Below are 22,173 nucleotides of genomic sequence, written 5' to 3' on the forward strand. Positions count from 1 at the left end.
TATATTGAAATATAATATTGTATTCAATAGAATGGAACACATTTTCACGTAGATTTGTGGATAGAAGGCCAAAATCATAGCTCCTTCTGAAACACTGGCACCTCCTCACCTGTCAAAGGAGTGATACTGCATAGGTAGCATGGCCTGCGACTTGGCTGTAACATCTGGGCAGGACGCAGGCTCCAGTCCAGCCTCCATGCCCTTGAGTGGAGCTGCAACCAAGCTTTTCAGAATCTCCTTAACGTTGATGCCCCTTTTGGGCTGGCTAATGTTGATGGAGGACGATGAGTTTAGCAACTGCATGCTGGGGGATTCAGATACAGCCTCTTGGGACCTCTTCATCTCTGAGGACAGTGTAGATATGAACTCACTCATGGCATCCAGCCCTCCTGCGCTGTTGTCCAAGTCACACCCATTAAGGAAGCTGGCTACCTGCTCCTCTCCGATACCAGAGTCTGTGTGAGGACGGGAGCCTTCCATATGGACGTCTTCTGATGATGCTGATTGGTCCTTACTGTTGTCAAATGATAAGGGTGTTTCTGTAGTTCACACAAACAACACACAAACACAAACACACACACACACACACACACACACGCACGCACGCACACACACACACACACACACACACACAGTAATCAGAGCTACTAAATTCCGAATTGGACATTTCTTGAACTGCTTCATAAACTTTTACTTTCAAATTTCATGTCAAGTCAAAAACGAATTTAACATTTGAATAAAAGAGCTTCTCAGAGCTCTATCCATAAACTATGGAGAGATTATCTCTGTTACTCTCCTTCTACTGTAACAAAACACAAATACTTTTATTCAACTAAAATCCTAGAGGCAGGATAATAATAAGTTGGATGGATGGATGGATGGATGGATGGATGGATGGATGGATGGATGGATGGATGGATGGATGGATGGATAGATAGATAGATAGATAGATAGATAGATAGATAGATAGATAGATAGATAGATAGATAGATAGATAGATAGATAGATAGATAGATAGATAGATAGATAGATAGATAAATAGATAGATTGCACTATAACTATAACACTATAACTGAACTGATTTGACATTGTGTAGACTGATATTGTTTATTCTGACCCAAAACAACACTTTAACATATATGAGATGAAATACAATGTATTATGTCTATAGTGATCAACTTGATCCTGTGCCAAGTCTGATTTCGGCTCATCCTGCCCATGTGGTTCTCAAGGTAGGTCATATTAATATTTTTAACACACCACCTAACAAGATCAGCAGGGTCTGACTCAGCCAGCAAGTCATCTGGCTTACTGGTCAATCAGACAATCCTCTGACACATGCTGTCTGGAAAATTCCCCTATTTTCTGGTGAAATTTATGAAGGCGGCAGTGTGCCTCTCTCCTCGAAGCAACCTCTATGATCCCATTCTCCTCTGGTGGATTACTTGCCTAATGGGCACTGACAGATGGGGCTGAAAATAGAAAGCTTGGCTCCACTGCCCCAAAAACCCCCAGTAGTTGGTCAGCAGGCTGCTGCTTTTCCATCTCTCCTGTGTGTGCTAAGCTCTTGAGTATTACACATATTCATATTCTCTTAGCTCCACTGGTTTCTTCTATTCACTCCACCTTTGTGTAAATAGAAGCTGATCGGGATTGCTCATCAGTCTATCTCGCTAAAGCAATTTGGCACTTCAGTAGACATTGCGTTAAACCTTCGTAGGCATCCACTCATTTCCTTTCATGTGACTTAATGTTCGATTTATGACTTGAGGCGAATACTACCTTTCATTTCATATGCCTTTCATGATGTCTTTTCAAGTTTATTACTACCATCATTTCCAGTCTCCATTTTCCTCCACATTTAATTTTGTGCAGCGCAATTAGCAGAGATCTTGAATAAATTATATGCAAGCCAGTGGAGAGCAGGCAGGTATCCCTGCTATTATACTAAATGAACTCTCAGCTAAAGATGGTAGCTGGTAGTTTATTAGACTATTAGTATCAACGACAATTAACATTTACAAGATTGGATGGATATGAGATAAATAGAACACAGCTGCAAACACCTGTGCTGGTCAGCGAGTTGAGCTCTTGTCGCATGCTGCGCCCTGATTGGCTGCTTATCCTGGTAATCTCACGCTGGGGCTCCAAGATGTCACGGTACTTGGAGACCATGAGGACAGAGATGAAGTACACCACAGCTAAAGCCAAGAACTGAGCTTGCTTACTGTCATCCTGTAGAGTGGAAAGTTAAAGGGTTCAAAATGTTTCTGCCACACAATGTCAAACACACTGATACCTAACAGATACACTGGGATCCAGCCAGTGAACATGTCAGCAAGGGCATCTTTAGCTTGTACATACATTTGTCAGACAGTCCTCTCTAACTGTGGCAAAGTCTATGTCACAAACAAATGCCTGCACCATTCATACATTGTCTTGCACTCACCACATCACGAAACACTACAGCACGCAAACGACTGATATCCACATCCTGCAGAAGACGATCAGGATCCTTGATGGAAGACAAGGGACAAGGTACAGTCTCTATGGCTGTCTATGAAGAAAATAACACAATGTTACTTTTACCTACTAGTTGTTCAGTCGGTGCTCAAATAAAGAATTCATTTAAACTACAGGATAGAGAAAGGTCTACCAACATTTAGAATGTTTGATATCACTGAGGTTGAGGACAGTGAGAATTCATTACAGATTCATTACAGCAATTGTGTCAACATAAAGCAAATCTATGACACATCCTACCTTATTGGAAGTCATTGCATTAAACAAGATTTCTTGGGTTTTGAGGATGTTGTGAATGGAGGCCTTAGTCTCCCTGTCTCTGGGTCTCTGCCTGCACTCCAGACAGTTCCGAACAGCTACACAACACACTACAAACAGAGACACAAACATATACAAAATACATGCAGACTCTCATTTTAAAGTTAAATGAAACTTTCTCTGATGGCTATTTGTTCAAGGCTGTCAAGAGAAGAAAATCAGCAGCCGGACTGATTTCACACTGAATCCAGTGACAAAAATATAATTCAGCTCCAATAAGGACACTAACATCCAAAAGCCTTTTCACATCCCCCAAAGCATGACTTGGAGTCAACAATCAAGTAAACATGCTGGTGCACACAGACCTACAGATATAGACACAAATATACTCTCACATGCTGGGACAAAGAGACACAAACTTTATCTGAGCCTTATTTTGTATTGCCTTAAAAAATGGATCTCTATTCCTTTTGATTAAATAAAATTAAAGATTTTGATTCTGAAGGTAGCAATAAAAAAATGTTATAACTTAATTTAAAAAAAATACAATAATATAATCAGAGTCATCTGGAAATGCAAAGTTTGCCAAAATCAAAATAAGCACAACTACTTATCATGGTTAGTTAATGTGTAAAGTTGTACAGTCACAAGATTTGCCCCATTGTTAAAGATGAACAGGCAGACAGCCTGATGAATGTAACTCCCTTCATTTAATGTAGGGATGATTAAAACTATATATTATATACAAATTCAAACACATGGAAAGGCAGAGGGGCCATCAATGAGCCCTATGGGACACAGCACTGACAGATACACAAGTCTATCCTTTGTAAAGAGTGTCTAATTGTAATGCAAATGAGTGCAAATGTATGCAATAAGCAAATGGCTGAAAGACTACTTTAATTAGGACAGAAGATTTCCAAAGATTAGCAGAATTATTTGTGTGTGAAGAGAAAATTGTCTTGATATTCTCCGCTAATCAATTTTCCAATGAAAAAACATGGTCTACCTCCGTAAAGCCCACATTTGTTTTACTTCCCAAGTCATACATACGTTGCAGCAAATATAAAATCGTGATCTCACCAAGTCGAAGACACTGACGCATCAATCCACCGGAGGACATGTTCTTCTCAGCCTCAATCTCACTGAAGTTCAGAGAGCTCGAAAAAACCAACACGTCTACCAATACCATGAGACGGGACAGGAAAGTGATGGCAGTTTCTGAGGACATGCCCTGTGTTACCTCGATGCTGTCCATTTCAATCTTGAATAAGCAAAAGGAAGACATTGGTCACACAAAATAAAAGTGGACGTCATCTCAGCTGTCAGTAAAGCAATGAGATTTTTATTTTATTTTACATGAAAATGCAATAGAGATTGAAAATGTGACAAAGTACAGAATCAATCTTACTACTGAAGACACACAGGGGCAAGTAGGAGAAAAGCCGCAACATACTACCATAATTATCATGTGGGACTGGGAGGAGAATATTATCGCAGAGGAAGCAGAGATAAAATTCATGTTTAATCCCAGTCCTGCTTCAGTTATGATGATATGCTAAACACTTTTGTGTTAGCTCACAACAATTGTGTAGAAACATGGAAAGGATTCTGCAGTAAAATGTTTTACAAGGATACCATCTGCACCAGTCAAGAGGGCTAGGACATTTTAGGTTGTTTAACTAACGGAAATTGCATGGAAGGATAGCATATAAGACAGACAAATTAACATAGCATTGTATAAATACATAATATGTTATGAAAAAAAATTTCAGTTAACACCTGTACTGTACGTATATTAAGCAGAGAATTACTGTACAGTGATATAATAAAGATGTCAATGACACCCAGTAAATTTAAAAAAAATTAAAATCGCAACTTAAGCATGAAATATGTAAAGAGCGGGTTCTACGAAAACACACTTCTGTTTCGTCCTACGTTACAGTAAAGACTGTGGGAGCGACCAACTACAGATAAAACCGTTGTGACTAACCGCCACCAGATAGCGGTGTTACTCCACAGTCAAAACAAGGAGGCGAACTTACAGAAGGAGAAGTGGCAGCTGACAGAAGAGGCAAGATTCCCCCACAAGCGATAATGATGTTGTCTACCATTTGTGAGATGAGGTGGATGGTGTTATGGACGAAAATAATGTTCTCGTTGTTGTTAACAAAGTCCATGACAGATTTGGTTGAGTGACTGCAGGGGAAAGAGGGAAAGACTTGGATTACTACCTGGCAAGATTGTTTTGTACATTAAATAAAGGTCAACCATCAATTGTGATATGCATTAAACAAAGTGAGGATTTAATAAAGACAAATTGAAATGTCTATGAACAGTGTCAACATATAATGTTCTAATTAATATTACTGTATACAATTATCATTTTATACACTAGTTCTGTTATGTCAACACTTCCTCTACAGGAGCTCTCCAACTCATATAAACATCTTCACACACCTCCTCCAGACATGGATGTCGCTCTCCAGCGCAAAAAGCAGGTCAGTGAGCAATCTCTGGTGCATGGCTGACCATTTGAACTCTGGGATGCGGAACATAGTGGTACGTGGCCCAGGACTGAACTGACGTCGCTGCTCCTCTGTCATGGGTATCCCCCTGAAGCCCAAGTCCAAGTGTATGTCCCTTTCCATCTGATTGCTTAGGCAGCCTAGACTCTGGTAGAAGGCCAAGTAATCAGTAAAAAACAGGATCTGTTTACCGACTAGTTGCTAATCACATTATTTTGTCAAGATTTAGGGTAAAGGGATACAATGCTGCTGTCATAATATTGCTACTCATTCTCTATGAATGATGAATTGCCATACTAAAGCAAATCCTCAAACAACCTTTTCCTGGCTGCAGGTAAAGAAAAAAAGCATGTCTAAATATATGATGAATGCGTCAGCGAGGTCCAGTAAGCCTGTTTAAAATCAGCTTTGAATTGAACATGAGCAATTACGCAACAGCAGAGAAAGCCCCATCTCCCATCGGCCCTCCATCAGTGACCTCGGAGGAGGCTCTAAAAGAGCCTGACCTCTGGGAAATAGCAAGTCTCCATGAGAGGAGGAGAGAAATGAACAAATCCCACGTGGAATTTGCAGAAAATGCTTTGTCTATTTCTAACCTCCTGTTGGCTCATTCGACTATTCAAACAACCTACTTTCCTGGGTCTCACAGGGATGTTGCCTGCCAAGCCATTCTGTTCCCATTTCAACCCGGAGGAGGCAAGGTAAGGTCTTTCTTCTTGCTTTTGTGACTCTGTTGCTGTTACGTCTTAGAGCAACCTCTTTCACACAGCTCATACAAGACACCTAATCATTCTGTATGAAAGACATGATTAAAGAGGGTGGTGTATGTCTGCCCTTAAGTCCGTAGCGGAGGCAGTGATAGAGTCAAATTTGTGTGGGTGTATAACAGTTGAGAGTGCAGGACAGGACACACTACTACACAATCTGTTACATCATGTCTCTTGTTTTTGATATACTACCACTACCACACAGTGGGGCCGATTTACCTCAGCATTGATTTTGTCAGTATAAAAGAGCCAAAAGATGGGACTGTATCACAGTGATGTTGTGACTCCAGTGATGGGGGTCTATTGTTATATTTCCCTCTGGCAATGTTTTCCCATTATTTCTAATTTCTAGATTTTCTTTAATGTGAATGTAGTGCACACGAATAAACTACAAATTGATTTGGCCTCAGACTGACCTGTGTAGTGGACGTTGTCTGAATTCTCTTCTCTTTGTTTTTTTTATCATCAAGTTTTCCTGTGTATGAATTGTTTGCAGCTGAGGTGTCGCCTTCAGACGCAGTGACTTCTGGAATTTTGGAGTCGGCCTCGGCCGCAGTCATAGAGCTGACGCCCTCCAAACCTGCCTGTAGCCCAAAGTCATTCCTTTCTAGAATACTAGGTAAGGATTCAAGCTCAGAGCTGCCTGTCATGTGAGCAAGAAGGCTCAGTTCTTCACTTGTGCTGGTGTGGATTGGAGGTTCTGGGCATGGCAGGACCAAAGGTTCTGCTGGACTGAGATCAGGCGTAAGCTTGTCCTCCATGCTACCCGCCATCTTGACAAACAGGAAGTTGTTGCTGTTGGGGATGGTGTTCTTTTCATCATCCAGAGTAATAAGAGTGGGTATGTTTTGATCATTCATGCTGCCCTTTGGGAACAGGACTCTGGTAACATTACTGTTGAGCTGTTCCGCAGCAGCACAGTAAACATTATCCAACAGAGAATCCACTTCCACCAGTGCTCCATTCTCAGACACTCCCAACGTTTCAGAGTCAATATCGTCCAACTTAACTTCTGTAGCCTCCACCTTTTCAGCTTTTATGTCCACCAGAAGATCATGAACTTCGACCCTGACACCATCTACAGTATCCTCTGTTTCTCTGAGACCCTCTTCAGACTCCTTTCCTTCAGCCAGCAGATTATTGGCTTCTGCACTCTCATAGTCCTTCTCACTCTCAGGTGTCTGAGAGTTATCCTCCATCTCTCTGATCTCAACAGCACCCTTGATTCCAGAGGCCTGAGCAGACAGACCAGAGATGGTGCTGACAAAACCCTTCTTCCCTTTCTTAATATTCTCTTCCTCCTGACGCTGATACTCTTCATACATCTTAGCCAAGTACTCTTTATGAGCCTCATATGTCACCTGCAGAAATGGAAACTATTTTAGCCAAATATGTATGGTGCATGCAACTAAGAAAGGTATTTTATTCAAAGAAAAAGGAAGAGGTCAATGTTTCTTCTTTGATGTCCAATACAGTACTAGCCTTAGAATGGGCTATGGAGAGGGTGTCCACCCACACCCTCCATCCTCCCCACTCATATTTGATGGCGTGGTAGAGCAGAATGCGGAAGATGTTATAGACCATCTCGGTGATCTTCTGCTCTTCAGAATTCTTAGGGTTGATGTAGCCGAGAGAAAACATCCAGTCCTGCCACACAGAGCACTGAAGTAGACACCTGAAAAGTGCACATCAACACATTAATATAACTTATGCCAGAAAGTTAGGTTCAGCAATTCAAACAAAATCTGATCCTCATCTCTACAAAGAATTAAACATTTTCATTTGAGGTGGGTAATAAAATTATTAGTTAAATAACATTCAAGTTCCAGTTTTTCATTCATTCATTCATTCATTCATTTTCCAACCCGCTTAATCCGCTAACGCAGGTCGCGGGGAAGCCAGTGCCTATCCTGGCAGTCTCAGGGCGTGAGGCGGGGGACACTCCGGGCACGACGCCAGTGTACCGCGGAGCCACACAGAAACAAACAAGCATTCACACACAGACTCACTCCTATGGTCAATTTTGGAACCGGCCAATTAACCTGAAGCGCATGCTTTTGGAGGTGGGAGGAAGTCGGAGAACCCGGAGAGAACCCTCGCAGACACGGGGAGAGCATGCGAACTCCGCACAGAGCGGGACTCGAACCCGGGTCCGCCGTGATGTGAGGCAGCAGCGCTAACCACTGCGCCACCGTGCCGCCTCCAGTTTTTCAATTTACTTGAAAAATGCTTGGACCAATTAATCTTTCTGCATCTCCTCTTGACCTTATTTTTGTTAAGACAGTATTTGGCATTTTTACAGCACACCATCTGAATAATTTGGTTATCCATGTATGAGTTGGCAGCAGTACTCTATAAAACAACATAACAGCCAAGACAGAAAATGGGCAATAAGTAGAAACTAATTAATTGATTCACCTCAATGCAACAGCTTAACTTGACAAAGCACATTCTGTCCATTAAACTTAGGCAAATTGTATTGATTATTTTGGTCAGTGGTTTCCTAATGCTTATAATTTGACTACATATGTCTTACAGTGTGTCTGTTAGATGGAGAGATCTAGAGTGAGAGTGAAAACAGTGAGAGCAGCAATAAGTAATAATCAGAAACATCTGCTGTAGAGCATGAAGATGAAGTAGCATCAGTAGGGGCCTATAAAAAACATTGAAAGGAAGTGGAGCAGCATGCCTTCTGTTTCTCTTTCGTACATGAATCAGCATGATGGTGGATGGAGAGGATGAGTAAAAGGCTAAGTTCTGCTCACCTTCTGTTCTCTCGGCTGTTGCTGAACAGTTTGATCATGTCAGAGAGGAAGAGACGCCGAACCTCCATCAGTTCAGTGCTGGGAGTGGAGTTCTTCAGTGAGGTGGCAACAACCTTGAGAATCACTGATATCACATGTATACAAACATATATATACCCTATTCTCCCACTGACAACAGAGTCATTTAGAAAAAAGTGTCACCATGTGTCATACAGATTAGGCTTACTTGGGTTCTGAATTTTGACAGTGGAGTCAGGATCGGGATGAGGTTTGTGAACTACCTGTGTGCAGACCTGTTCTGTCAGAATCTGGGGATGAGAAGACAATGGTCACTAGTAGTGAGCACAGTTACCAGCAGTGCAGTAATTTGACGGGGCTTAGATGAATATGCTGTGTTACCTCGTACAGAGTGTTGTAAGTTGTCACGGTCACAGTGTTGGTGTGCAGCATGAGCCTCTCTCCCAGGAGAGTGAAGAGGCTGTGTGTGTGCATGATCTCCACCTTCCTCCTGTGGAAAGACACACACAGACCTGATGGCAAAGTGTCTTGTTTGGAGTTTTCTAAGCCACCATAGGGATCAGTGAGTGCCGTCAGCTTTGCTTGCCTACTCCCACCAACAGGGAGCCGAGCTCCAGAGGCGAGTGTCAAGAAATGCCTGCTATCATAAATAAGGATAATTTTGTTGGAGGAGTGTAGGATAACGAAGATAGTCTGTCATTAGGAATGGCTCCAAGATACAACAGAGGCATAACGTAGGTGCACAGGTTCAACACTGACAAAGTGGCACTGCAAACAGAATAAGGACTTATGTCACAATGCTAACCCAAAGCTGCCAGTGCCTCAAGACAAGTAGGGATTTTTTTTCATACATATTTTGCAGAGGTTGGCAATTTGGAAAAGGAAAGGAGTACTATTCGCAATTGCATAAATATGGAGATTTGGGAGGAAAGCGAGCTGTTGAAGTTGCAGAAGACTGCTCAAGCAACAAAGAGGGGCAATAAAACAGCAGAATGCACATTTAGCTCTCAAGGGACAAACCTGACATGCAATTAACAACATCTTATCTTTAAGTTCATGATTAGTTGACTAGGTATTTGCATTTATTAAGATCAAAAAGCAATAAAAATCAGCAAAGCATGGAAGTGATGTGCTGAATTATTTATGAGTGGTACCAGCTCATGGTGAACTCAGAGTACTCGCATGAAAGATATTTGAGTGAGGGGTGAGAGGCAGACTTTCATGAAGCCCTTATGTCCCTTGAGGATTTAGGCCTTTCACTTGCGCTGGTGACTGTCTAGCTTACAGTCACCCTTTCTCTCCACTTAGGAAGCACCAATAACACCTGTTGCCCAGCCACAGCAAACACAGAGAAATTAACTCCCTGCTTCTTACCTTCACTTTGAATCACCGTATCTCCACCCAGAGCCCTCTCTGAATGCACTAAGCAATAGTAGTAGTAGGTAGATTGACGTGTTATCATTTATATTTACTATATTATTAATTATTTATTTCATTACTTGTACCTTGTCCACTATTCTTACCTGTGAAGTAATGGCTTCATTGTGTAATGTCAAACATTCAGGTGTTACACAAATAAGTACACCCTATTATGATGGATTTAGTCGTTTCTTAATGTTGACTTTTGGAGAAGCAGGAAAAGCCGAATCATCTCTTTTTCTAAAAACCTAATTCATGACGTTTTTTAACCTGAACACTACAAGGTCATGGACAGGTTTGAAATGAAAATACAGAGCAAACAAGTCAAAAACATGAAATAATAACAATAATAATTATGTACCTTATGAAAATTACAGTCATGCATTATTAATTAAATATCTTTAAATGGCCACTTACTTGTGGCCCAAATGCTTGAGGAAGTACCCAAGGACTTTGAGGGATTGCACTCGAATGTTTTCACTCTTAGAAGACATGAGCTTGTAGATTGCCCTGGAATAGACATAAGCAGTGAAAACTGGCAAGAGCACACTGTCATGACAGAATAAAGTATAACCCTCTTGATGAAAAGGCTCTGCTCTGGTTAGCTGACAACTACATTCCTTCAGGAAGAATTTCCATTAGCTTTAACTGAATGTTCCTGATCAAACCAGCAGCCTTTCTGCAAAGAATTGCTTCGAACTCACAAGTAGCAATACACTGTGTGCATTTATATTTTATAGAATCACACAGGGTTGGTTTGATCATCAGTGTCATACTGTCAAATCAGTATGTTAATATTGTTATTTTTCCATGCAGAGGTCTTTTTCTTACTGAACTCATGAATATTTCATGCATCCCATAGACACACAACAACAGCACAAGGGCTAAGTACTGAGGTTTATTTGAAATCACCTATTCATTTTGTGCCTGAAGAGCAAGGAGATTGAGTCAATCCCTGAAGGGCTTACCGTATTCCATTTCTATGGTCGAAAGCAGGTATCATGGAGGCTGGATGCTCAGACATGAGGGCTACCACCAACTGAAGCACATCATGAAGATTCTCATCCTGCATAAAAACAATGAGTGCAAAAAATAAATAAATAAATATGAGACCAAATAATAGGAAAGGGAAAGAGAATGTGTTCTTTGTTATTTCTTAAGACTCAAAAAGTATCATTCATATTGCATATCTTTGTTTTTATTGTAATACCTGGGCAACAAGAACACAATGTAAGAACAATAGTTTGCCAGTACTACCATCAAGATGACTAATTTATACCTCCGGGTGTACTTAATGCTAGGAAAAAAAAAAGAATTTCGTAAAACAGGTCTTGCAGCTCAATGCACACTGACATAGAAAATCAGAGATGGAGCTAACTCCTCCTCATGTACCTCATATATTGTTAACAAATAGTTCAGGATGCTCTGGAGTTCATCCTCCTTCACACCTTGGTCCTGAAAGAATGGAAAGATGGGATAAACAAACAATGTGTAGCAAATCAATTGGAGAACTATGACTGTGCTAATATCTTTAATTTTAGAACCTTAACAAAGGATGTGCTAGACATGACTAGAGGACCACCACTAATTGTGTGGTACTTAATTTTGTTGTGCTTAGACTGGGTGTGCACTGAATGTGTTAGAATGTATTAAAGAATATATTGATCAACTATAAGTACTTAACATCTGATGACTGCTGATGCTTAATCTTTTGAAGAAATTTTTTTTTGAAGTCTATTGATTTAGTCAGTACATTTAAAACTATCATGACAAAAAACTTGTCATGCATTTCCAGGGCAAGAAGTGAAATGAGCTAACGGTGTCTGAAACAGATGGAACAGTACTGTTCATCCTAATCTAGAGGGAGTCAACTACATTTTAATTAAAACAAAGACAATTATTTCCAGTTTGTGTCATCTGAAAAGAGCCGCAAATATTGGATGACTTTATTTGATAAGTTGCTTAAATGATTTTCAGAATAATCATCCAAACTGTCATTTATTAATTTTCACCTGACTAACTACTGCTTTAATTTACTTCTTTTCACCACACTATAATTGCAAGCACACTTTCTAAAGTAAATAAATAAATCATAATGAATTCATTACGAAGTAGATTGACAGGGCTACACAATGATAAAACAGGGAGGAATGACAATCTCCATATTTTCGTTCTGCAGCTCCAAATCAAGTTGTGTGTGGGGATTCAGTGAATAGGGACAGGTGGGAGATACCTTCAGGATGAGCTGCTTGAGGAAGAGAAGCATGAATGCCCGTAAAGAGATTATTTCTTTCTGGGTCAGCCTCGGCCCATCTGCAAGTACAAAGAAAAGCATTATCCTAAATGTATTTTTGCTGTCAATTCTAATTATGACTTGTTTTAAGTTTTAAGTTGTTGTTTTTTTTAATTGACTGATGTTAATATATTCAAAGTTGATTAGTTGTTTGTCTATGTATCTTGTGATAAATTGATAAACTCTCCAGGTTGGCTAATGTCAGCTGGGACCAATCCCTTCAACAAAAAGTGGTTTTCAATTACTAATGAAAGGACGAACATTTTCTCCCAGAGAAATCAGATAACTTTCCAAGCCATCCTAAATTCTGCTTGCTGTGCATCTTTGCAATGCAATTGGATTCACCTTGAAAGTCTTCATGGAATTTCCCCTAATATCAGACTTCTTCTTTGTAAACTTAGTATACTTTGTACATCAACATTTAGAATAATATTTTAATTTAAATGTTAAATCCACTTTATTAATTCCCTGTAGGGGAAACTATTTGTCCACTCTAGTTAGTTATGGTTAATCGCACGTGTATATGCATATGTGTGCAGGCCAAAAACACACACACACACACGCACCCACGCACGCACGCACGCACGCACGCACGCACACACACACACACACACACACATACACACACACACACACACACACACATACACACAGATAAGTGGTAAACATGCAGATGATTAGAAGTAGGGCGGTGGGCAGCTTCATAGTGCACCCCAATGAACAACTTGTAAGGGGATTGTGCCTTGCTCAAGGGCACCTCGGCAGTGCTCAGGAGGTGAATTGGCACCTCTCCACTACCAGTTCACACTCCAAACTTTTGGTCCATATATGGGCAAGACTTAGTACACTGAGCTACTGCCCCCTCATATATATTTTATGTACACTGCATGCTTTATATTCAGGAGGGATCTTTGTTGGTATTCATTCAAAATATTTTTAACACTCATGCTGCATTCAAAGTCCCCCACTTAGTTTTGGTTACAGAACACAGCTCAAGGTGACTACAGTTGCACCTGTCCATCACACCGGCCAACATCTCATTAAAACTACCCGCTCTGCCACTGCCAACTGAAGGTCATGATGGCACTCTGAAGTTCGACTTGCACTGAAATCCATCCCTGTCATGAACTTCATTCAACATCTGACAGGTAGAGCACTGTCAGTCTATGTGTATGTATGCTGTGCAAAATAAAGAATGGTAGGATATGGCAGAGGACATTGATTAACTGTCATATCACAGAGCTGCCACACATGGATTAGTTTGGTTGGTATAAACATTCATTTTCACAAGGTCAGATCCCTATCAACATGCTGAGCTAATTTTTTTCTGACAAAAATGTGGAGTATGAATATAGTTATGAGCAACAGCAACAGGCGGGTCTACATGACACAAAACTTCTACTACTCTGTCACATGTTCCACACTGATTTGATATCATCCATATTTTTGATGAGTCTGTGAAACATGTTCAAACCTGAGTTGAGTGGCCACCAAAACTCCACCAGCACCCCCACCAACACTTCCACAAAAACAAAGGATCTGCCAGTTTAGGGAAGAAGTCTGCATGAGCCAAACACCCCAGCCCAGCCGACTCCCTGACTCCAGAGAGAGACTGGAGGTTCAGTACTTTGGCACAACTGCTGTAGAGCTGCTTCCCACTACAGGAGATAGAGGTCCCCAGTGCTGTATTTCTCTGAGTCAATATTAGTTCATTCTCCTCTCTCCACTTTCCCACTGCAGGACTTACACTCACAGGGGAATAAATAGTCATATCCTCTGTTCTGCTGCTCAACTGTAGTCCTGTCACAAGCAAAAGACAGCAGAGGGAGAGGCAGTATCTCCTCAGCCAACAAGATGGGGGCGGCAGTGGCTCAGCCTTAGAGCGGAAGTCTTACAACCAGACATGGCCCCAGACATCAGCGGTTCAATTCCCACTCTCGCCAAAACATTATCAGAGTGTGACCTGACTCTGGGAGGTGTCAGCTCACTTCCCAGTAATTGCCGAGGCACCCTTGAGCAAGGGGCCATCCCCCCCTGCAAGCTGCTCATTTGGGGCGCACCTCCAAGTCGCAACCCCTCACTTCCTCCCCCGTACTACCTCGACTAATTGAATGCCTACAGGCCACTAATTTGTTGTGTTCCAGGGGCCTGTACACAACACCGTGTGTGTATGACCTGACTAACACAGACAGTATATACAGTATATACTGTATATGCATGTACTGTACTGTGAGTGAGAAGAAAATTTCCCCTCTTGGGATCAATATAGTGAATTTAATCTTAATCTTAAAGATGTCCCAACAAGATGTTCAAATTTATTGATTCCTGCCCTGATGACACTGGCCCTGGTGGTAGCTGAAGCAAAGAAACAGTATTTGGCAGGAAGTAATGATACGATGAAGGTTCTTCATACTGTCACAGTTCAGGCTTGGGGTCTTCAACAACAGAGCTTTAGAACAGGCCTGAGAGGTCGCATTCAGATGGTGTAACAGCTGTTGGGTGAGTCCAAGTCTTATGATTTTCCAGAGTAGCAGCCACACCATAGCCACATAAAGGGGCTGTCATTCAGCAGTTTCTGAAGCATCTGTAGTTTGAAGGCCACAGCTATGGAGATGGGGTCAATGAGGCCCTTTCACCCCCTTGCCACAGGGAAGACTAACACTTCCTCCCAGTGATGTCCAGGCTAGAAAGTTTCATTATAATTTTCTCCAGTCCCTCCAGCAGGCCTGGTGATGGAACTAGAGCTTTGGGTTTGAACTGTAGAGTCAGGGTGAACAGCCTGCTAACTATGAGAGTGCTCCCCCTGTAGAAGAGCTGCAGTAGCACACATTTCCACTTAAAAAAACAAAAAAAAAAAACGCTTGACATGCACTTTCCCCAGGATTCAATCTCAATTCTCCCTCTCATTCTCTAAGTAGATTCCTGGGACTTTCACCCTAGTGGTTAGCCACACAAGGTTTCCTGGGAGGTTTTTATGGAGTGTCTCCGCCACAACCAATTAGACATGCTGTACTATCTCCCCAATTGACCTTGGCTGATGAAGGTTTTTTATGCAGGGCTGAACTGTCCTGTAGCTCCTGAACATCCGTTTGTTCCTGGATAAAAGTATTATTGTTGTCAGTTTAGGCTAACAATGCTAACTGACCATAAATGTCTCGTCTACAGCCACTTGTTCATGGGTCTATGAGCTGTAATAGAAGTGGAGTCTATTCCAGCTCATCATGCCGGACGAGAGGCGGGCAACACTCCAGATAGACGGACGGACGGACGGACGGACGGACAGACAGACAGACCAAGGACACAGTCTAACATGCAGGATTAATATTAATATTTTGCAGTCACTGTATCGGAGTTATTCAAAATCAATTATGCTCTACACAGCTCTTGTTTCATCATTCACACATTTCTTTATTTCCTGAACCACAAATGGCACAAAGAGAAAGATAAATGAATTAGGAGTGGGCGGGACCTATACAGCACCTTTCTAGTCTGACTGCTGACTCTAAGAGAGTTATAATTCAAGCCAGTTCACCCATTCACACAAGTATTTGTACAAAGGCTATACGCATACAAACTATACTCATGTCAGGAGTGATGACCATTAACAAAATCACTCCCAAACCAATGCAAGAGCCACTTGGACTGATTATCTTGGCCAAGGGCACTGCAACATCTGAGCTGCAGGACCTGAAGATCAAACCACCAATCTTCTGCTAGGTGGATACAGCAACTACCTTGAAGTTACGGATTTTATTTAAAAAATATTTATGTCCATTTGAATAATAGAGAAATCTAAATTAATCATTTCAATTTAGAGCAACTGGAGTATGTCACCCAAAAACTACAGGGACTTAATATTTCATACCAGACAAAGGCTAAACATGAAGGGGAACATAAAAAAAAGTATACGTGACTTGAGCTCTCTTTCTCAGAGCAGTATCACTATTTCCAAGTACCATTTCCTCCAGGGAATTTCCTAGGTGTAAATATGTAAATCTGAGGCACAGCAGCATTAAAGAGCATCCCTGTGCCATACTCTTCACTGACTCCCTTCTAATGAGTAATTCATGTCTTACATCAGATCAATTCATCAAAGCCAAGGCACAGACAAAAAACTACATCAACCAAAAGCCTTCGTGAGATTTTTCCTTTGAAGCAGCAACATGTAATGAAATGGAAGCAGGACAGAGCCAGCTTGAACTAAAAGATTTGACTGGCCCAAAACCTTTGCTAACTACCCATTTAATTACTCATTGTTAAGTTAAAAAAGAGACAGAGCACCAGCAGAGATAAAGGGAAGGGATAAAGAATGAGACAGATTGTATGTTAGCTTGTGGGTACATATTAGAGACTGAGGGAAGCTGAGAAATGGGCACCTGTTTTTGAATGAACGAACTTACAAACGAACGAATGAATGATTGAAAGAATGAATGACGTTTAATTGTCATTAGATGATCCACTGGTTGTTGTTGACTACCCTCTGGAGCGTCTACCTCTCTGCGAACATGTGCAGCTGGCGAAACACACGTAGATGCAGTTTGAGAGGTTGCTCTCCATACATCGCCATTAAGATACCAGCAGCTCCTGTGTGACCTAATGGCCTCCTTTATTCCTCTCCTCAGCTTGGCTCTGGCTGCCCTGTAGAGCTCCTAGACCCCGAACCTGATGGCTGAGTCTCTCCTCCTCAATAGGCCCTGCACGTCCTTTGTCATCCATCTATACACTTCTTGATGTACGCCACAACTGCTGCTGTGTACTGCTCTAGGTCCCCACTCTTATAGACCTCCCAGATTGTTCTTTCAAAGCAGTTCTGCAGCCGTTGCATGGCTCTTTAAATGCCTGCAGTGATTATGTGTATAACCAAATGATACATGGCTGAAATTTCATAGCACTTTCCATTAAGAGAGACCTGAGGGAGAAAAAAAGAGAAGACGCTTCCAGAAGCAGAGAGTATCTGGAGAAGCTCTGTTTTAAATTTGTTCTCTGTGTCCCTGTAATTGAACACTTCATTATAAGCTTGGTTTTCTCTCGTCGTGGATGTGTCTTTGCTTAGTCATTTCTCACTTCAGAAGGACGGAGAGAAAGTGTCCTGCCATATCAAGCTTAGATCAATTGAACCAGTTCCACTCCAAAAATTACCTCCAGCAGGAAAGTGATCCATTTTGAGACATATCTCATCCAGATTCTAAGCTATTTTCTGATCCCATTACCACCTACCAGGCAGTCTGCAACAGTCAATGCTATATTTACACTTTTGTTCACGTTTCACATTTTATTTAGCAGTTTTACTGATTTGGAGGATGCTGTGTACGTGTGTGTGTGTGTGTGTGTGTGTGTGTGTGTGTGTGTGTGTGTGTGTGTGTGTGTGTGTGTGTGTGTGTGTGTGTGTGTGTGTGTGTGTGTGTGTGTGTGTGTGTGTGAGCTAATCAGATCTTCTGAACTCTTTGCGCTGATTCTTTGTCACTAGTACATGCCTCACCACCATATAAATTGGTTGATCAAGAGATTAAATTTTGCCTCAATCCTGAAGCAATGCATCATGATTCTTCTGATGATGTTTATCTAGTAGTTCTTATTTACTAACAGGAGCCTGGGATTCAACCCATAAGTGAGAATTTGTGTGTGTTTGTGTGCGCATGTGTGTGGACAGGCCCTGACACACACACACACACACACACACACACACACACACACACACACACACACACACACACACACACACACACACACACACACACACACACACACACAGACACAAGGACATGCAATATATAGTGATAAGTGGAGTGCCTGGCAGCTCCTTTGTGGTGCACCCCCATACGTACCCCAAGAACCTGAAACTAAGTTGCTCATTCCATATTAATGACGTATCAGTGCAGATAGTAGTTAAATTTATCACCCGGTAGTATGTTAGCATTTCATTTAGCACAACTTTTAATCTCATATAGCGTGTATGCAATGCAAAGACAACACCCTGAAGTATATCTTGAGTATCGTTTTGGTGTTTTAGCCAAACGCATTGATGCCTTTGAATCAGTCAGTTGTGTCTGGAGATGTTGTCATGTACCATGAACAGCAGAAATATACTGAGGTCACTACACATAAACAGATTTCTGAAAGCGAGTGCAGCATCATGATATATTATTTAACATCAGTGAAAGCAAAAAAATACCAGGCAAGAGTGTTAATGTAATATAGGTTTTTGAAATGTCATCAGTAAATATTCCTCTGCCCCTGATATCCACACTAAATAGAACATTACCTTGAGACAGCTTGAGCTTTCATCACTTACAGTGTATGTCATGTTAACTACTTTAAACAGCATAAAAGGGAAAAAAATAAATCACACAATGTAAGAATAAGAAAAAATTAAAATCACCATGGAGTGACCTAACTCATAGACAGCATATGAGTTTTAACCTTCAGCATTCAGATTTTCTTGGAGCTGCAAAATCTGAGCTCTCAGTGTGATTTAAAAAAATGGCAACAACTTACAGGGCTAGTTTTAGAAAAGAATAATGGGGATTAAAAATAAATTGATAGTTCAAGGACGTATCCACTTCCAGCACAGCCTGTTCAGTCACATACTGTTTGATAAAGAGGCCACTAGTAATGCTACTGGCCCAGGTTTCTAAGGAAAGCACCCACTCCAAGCCCCCTAAGGAAATGACAGTATTGATGTGGTGTGTCTGCTTCACTGTCTTTTCCAGTGATGGCCACGGTCTTAAAGGCTGACAGGCAAGTCTTTCCATCTGGGGATGAGTCATTTCAACTGTGGGAGAGCTGATGCCATTTTATGAAGACAGTTTAATTAGAGGCTTGTGACTGCACACAATGATTGTGACTGGTTCACTCCCAATAAGTTTCCCTTGTGTTAGCCTTCTGGTGGATGGAAAACATATTAACCCTAAGCCAAATTATATACAATGATATTCCAAAGAAACAAAATAAAATAAATGTATTTTTACAAAATATGAAATATATTCCAAAATGCTAAAAAAAAAACTCACCAAGACCCTTTGGAGTGATGCCACTGGTGTCTGTTGGGTTGGTGACCCAGTAGTAGTACTTCAGTGTATGCATGAGCTGAAGCACTGTGCCCACGCGACGAATGGTGTTGTAGATGGTTGCTGTGCCAATGAACTCAGTAGAGAGGTACGTATACAGAGAGAGTTGTACCTGTAGTGGGAGCACCCACACCCACACACACACACACACACACACACACACACACACACACACACACACACGCACACGCACACGCACACGCACACACACACACACACACACAAACCCACAAACACACACACACATTCACATATTGTCACTTGCAAAATGTTACTAATTCTGTACATTATCCATGTCAATGGATAGTATTAATAGCCATTGACCCTTTAATACCCAATGTCATAACTGACGATGCTCCACTGTTACGACCCTTAGCTCCTGGTGGAAAAGGGAACGCAACATGAAACCAGATTGAGATGTTTAAAGTAAAGTTATTTATTAATACAATGTAGTTTAATTGACAAACAATCAAAACGAGGTGTGAAAACCAAACTAAGAATGACGGACTGATGGGTGCTGCTCGATACAAAGAAACAATCCAACAAAAGGAGGACTCACTACAATGGAATAAATAAGAATAAATAAAAATAAACAAGGTGGACAAACCCAAACTTTGAACTGTTACTCTGTCTATTTACTACAAATAAAAACAAGAATAAATGCAAGGGGAGTCAGCACCCCTCATCTTAATGTTTATTAACAGATGATTACCTATTTGTGACAGTTGCGACATAATTTTTTGGAGCTGGTATCCCTGGCCCGTCTCTTCACATAAATCTAAGTGCCTCAGTTATCACAGACTCAGTTATCACTGCTCCCCGTGACAGTCGGGGCGGCTGCAAAGTGGCAGCCATCCCGACTTTCATGCTCGTGAAGCTTTTAAAGCTTAGGCTCCGGCCGCATCCCAACGATTGGTGGACTGACGCTGGACGTAACCAATCATCAGGCCAGAACACCGCAAGAGTGAGATGCTAAGGTCGACAACTTATCAGCTGGATCCAATCCTGAGCTGGTGGTGACACACTGCAATTTACATAACTCAGGATACAGGAACACAGGACGAAACAATGAGTGCACGGTGGGGGCCGTAACATCCACTAATAAAAAAAATCCTCTTCAATTAGCAACAGACCTGACAAGAATACTTAATTCCACTATGGTTATTGCAACAACTAAGGGATTTTTCCATTATATCATAAATTATAGGATAATATGGTAATAAATTCAAAGTGAGTCATGATGAAATGCTGCAGTATATTTATGATATAATAAGGATTGAAGTAACTGGAATTACTCCACAACTGAAATTAAATGCTGGTGTCGAGTAAACAACAAGCTGCTGATGGTAATGTAATTTCTGGGAGAACAGAACTGTGAGATCCCCACCTATATATTTGAATAAGCTCTCTTGTAAAAGTGTCACGCTGTCACCAGCTCCACCGACTACTAGTCAACCAATCACGGCGCTTCTGCCGTGATTGGAATCACGTGAACAATGTGGCGTAAGGCATCTGCTATGTTAGGAGAAGAAATAACTATACATGGACTTCCCACTTAACATAATTTTAGTGTGTCATAGCTGTTCCAGCAATTTTCATGGTTTTTGAGCAGAGAGTCTTTAAGTAACTACATACTGTACAGTTCTGTTCATATAGTCAGCTAACAGAACTATCACTTCTCTAAAATTTCTTTTCCACTTTCTCTTTTGACAGATGCCTTTTCCTTTCACGTTAGCTCCTTTCCCAATCTCAGGATTAGTTAGCTTTCTTTCTCCAGTTAGCCTGCTAACATTCATCTATGGCTTCACAATGCCCGCCCAGCGCAATCCATGATTTTCCAACACAAAGTCGTTACACCATGTTGATTTTTGACTACGTTGGGTGCACTTAGTTTATAATACCAATACATTTATTTTCATATGTTTGGTATGAAGTCTGAAAGTATTGTTTTATTGTGGAATTTCCACAGGTTCCCGTTAGTATGCTTAAGAAATTTTATTTGTCAAGGTCATTGGGCCCACATAATTAATGCATATTGCATGTTCCCATCACTCACATGGTTGGCATTCTATACTGCAAGCAGCAGAGAGGAATACAGACTGTGGCATTTGCCTTGTGGAAGGAGGCAGCGTTGTACCTGTTCTGTTGTGGCTAAAAGTGTGGTAACCTACTTCATTACCTCACGTGTCTTTCATTTTCAGTCCTTCGTTCTCTAAGCTCCATTTTGGAGTATCACAGGCAACCCTCCAGACACTCTCGTATTTATTTCCTCCTTTTATTTATTCATGGCCTGGCCCAGTACCAGCATTCCTGAGTCAAATGTATTTGCCACACAAACATAGCTCCTTTGATACACCTCATCCTATTTTTTCATGGGTTATTATTTAAAAGGAGGAAAACTGGAGTGGAAGCATGTGATGAACCATGCCGCAATAAAATGTACAAAATATGCATTTATATATATATATATATATATGCATTTATAATTTATAAATACACACACACACACACACACACACACACACACACACACAC

The 22,173-nt window shown here is 41.2% G+C and overlaps 1 protein-coding gene across 1 annotated transcript in view; it reads right to left on the reverse strand.

Moving 5' to 3' along the window:
- LOC137596185 (neurobeachin-like) overlaps positions 1-22,173 on the reverse strand; it is a 196,958-nt gene that overhangs the window by 103,699 nt on the left and 71,086 nt on the right. Inside the window, 17 exon segments of the mRNA XM_068316497.1 lie at positions 110-539; positions 2,067-2,235; positions 2,450-2,557; positions 2,764-2,891; positions 3,865-4,103; positions 4,771-4,980; positions 5,242-5,456; positions 6,493-7,437; positions 7,559-7,751; positions 8,842-8,965; positions 9,068-9,149; positions 9,241-9,349; positions 10,696-10,788; positions 11,247-11,344; positions 11,671-11,733; positions 12,512-12,591; positions 19,582-19,750. Coding sequence (XP_068172598.1) covers positions 110-539; positions 2,067-2,235; positions 2,450-2,557; positions 2,764-2,891; positions 3,865-4,103; positions 4,771-4,980; positions 5,242-5,456; positions 6,493-7,437; positions 7,559-7,751; positions 8,842-8,965; positions 9,068-9,149; positions 9,241-9,349; positions 10,696-10,788; positions 11,247-11,344; positions 11,671-11,733; positions 12,512-12,591; positions 19,582-19,750 — 3,455 coding nt within the window.

Source organism: Antennarius striatus, chromosome 6, assembly GCF_040054535.1.
Source record: "Antennarius striatus isolate MH-2024 chromosome 6, ASM4005453v1, whole genome shotgun sequence".
Lineage (NCBI taxonomy): Eukaryota > Metazoa > Chordata > Actinopteri > Lophiiformes > Antennariidae > Antennarius > Antennarius striatus.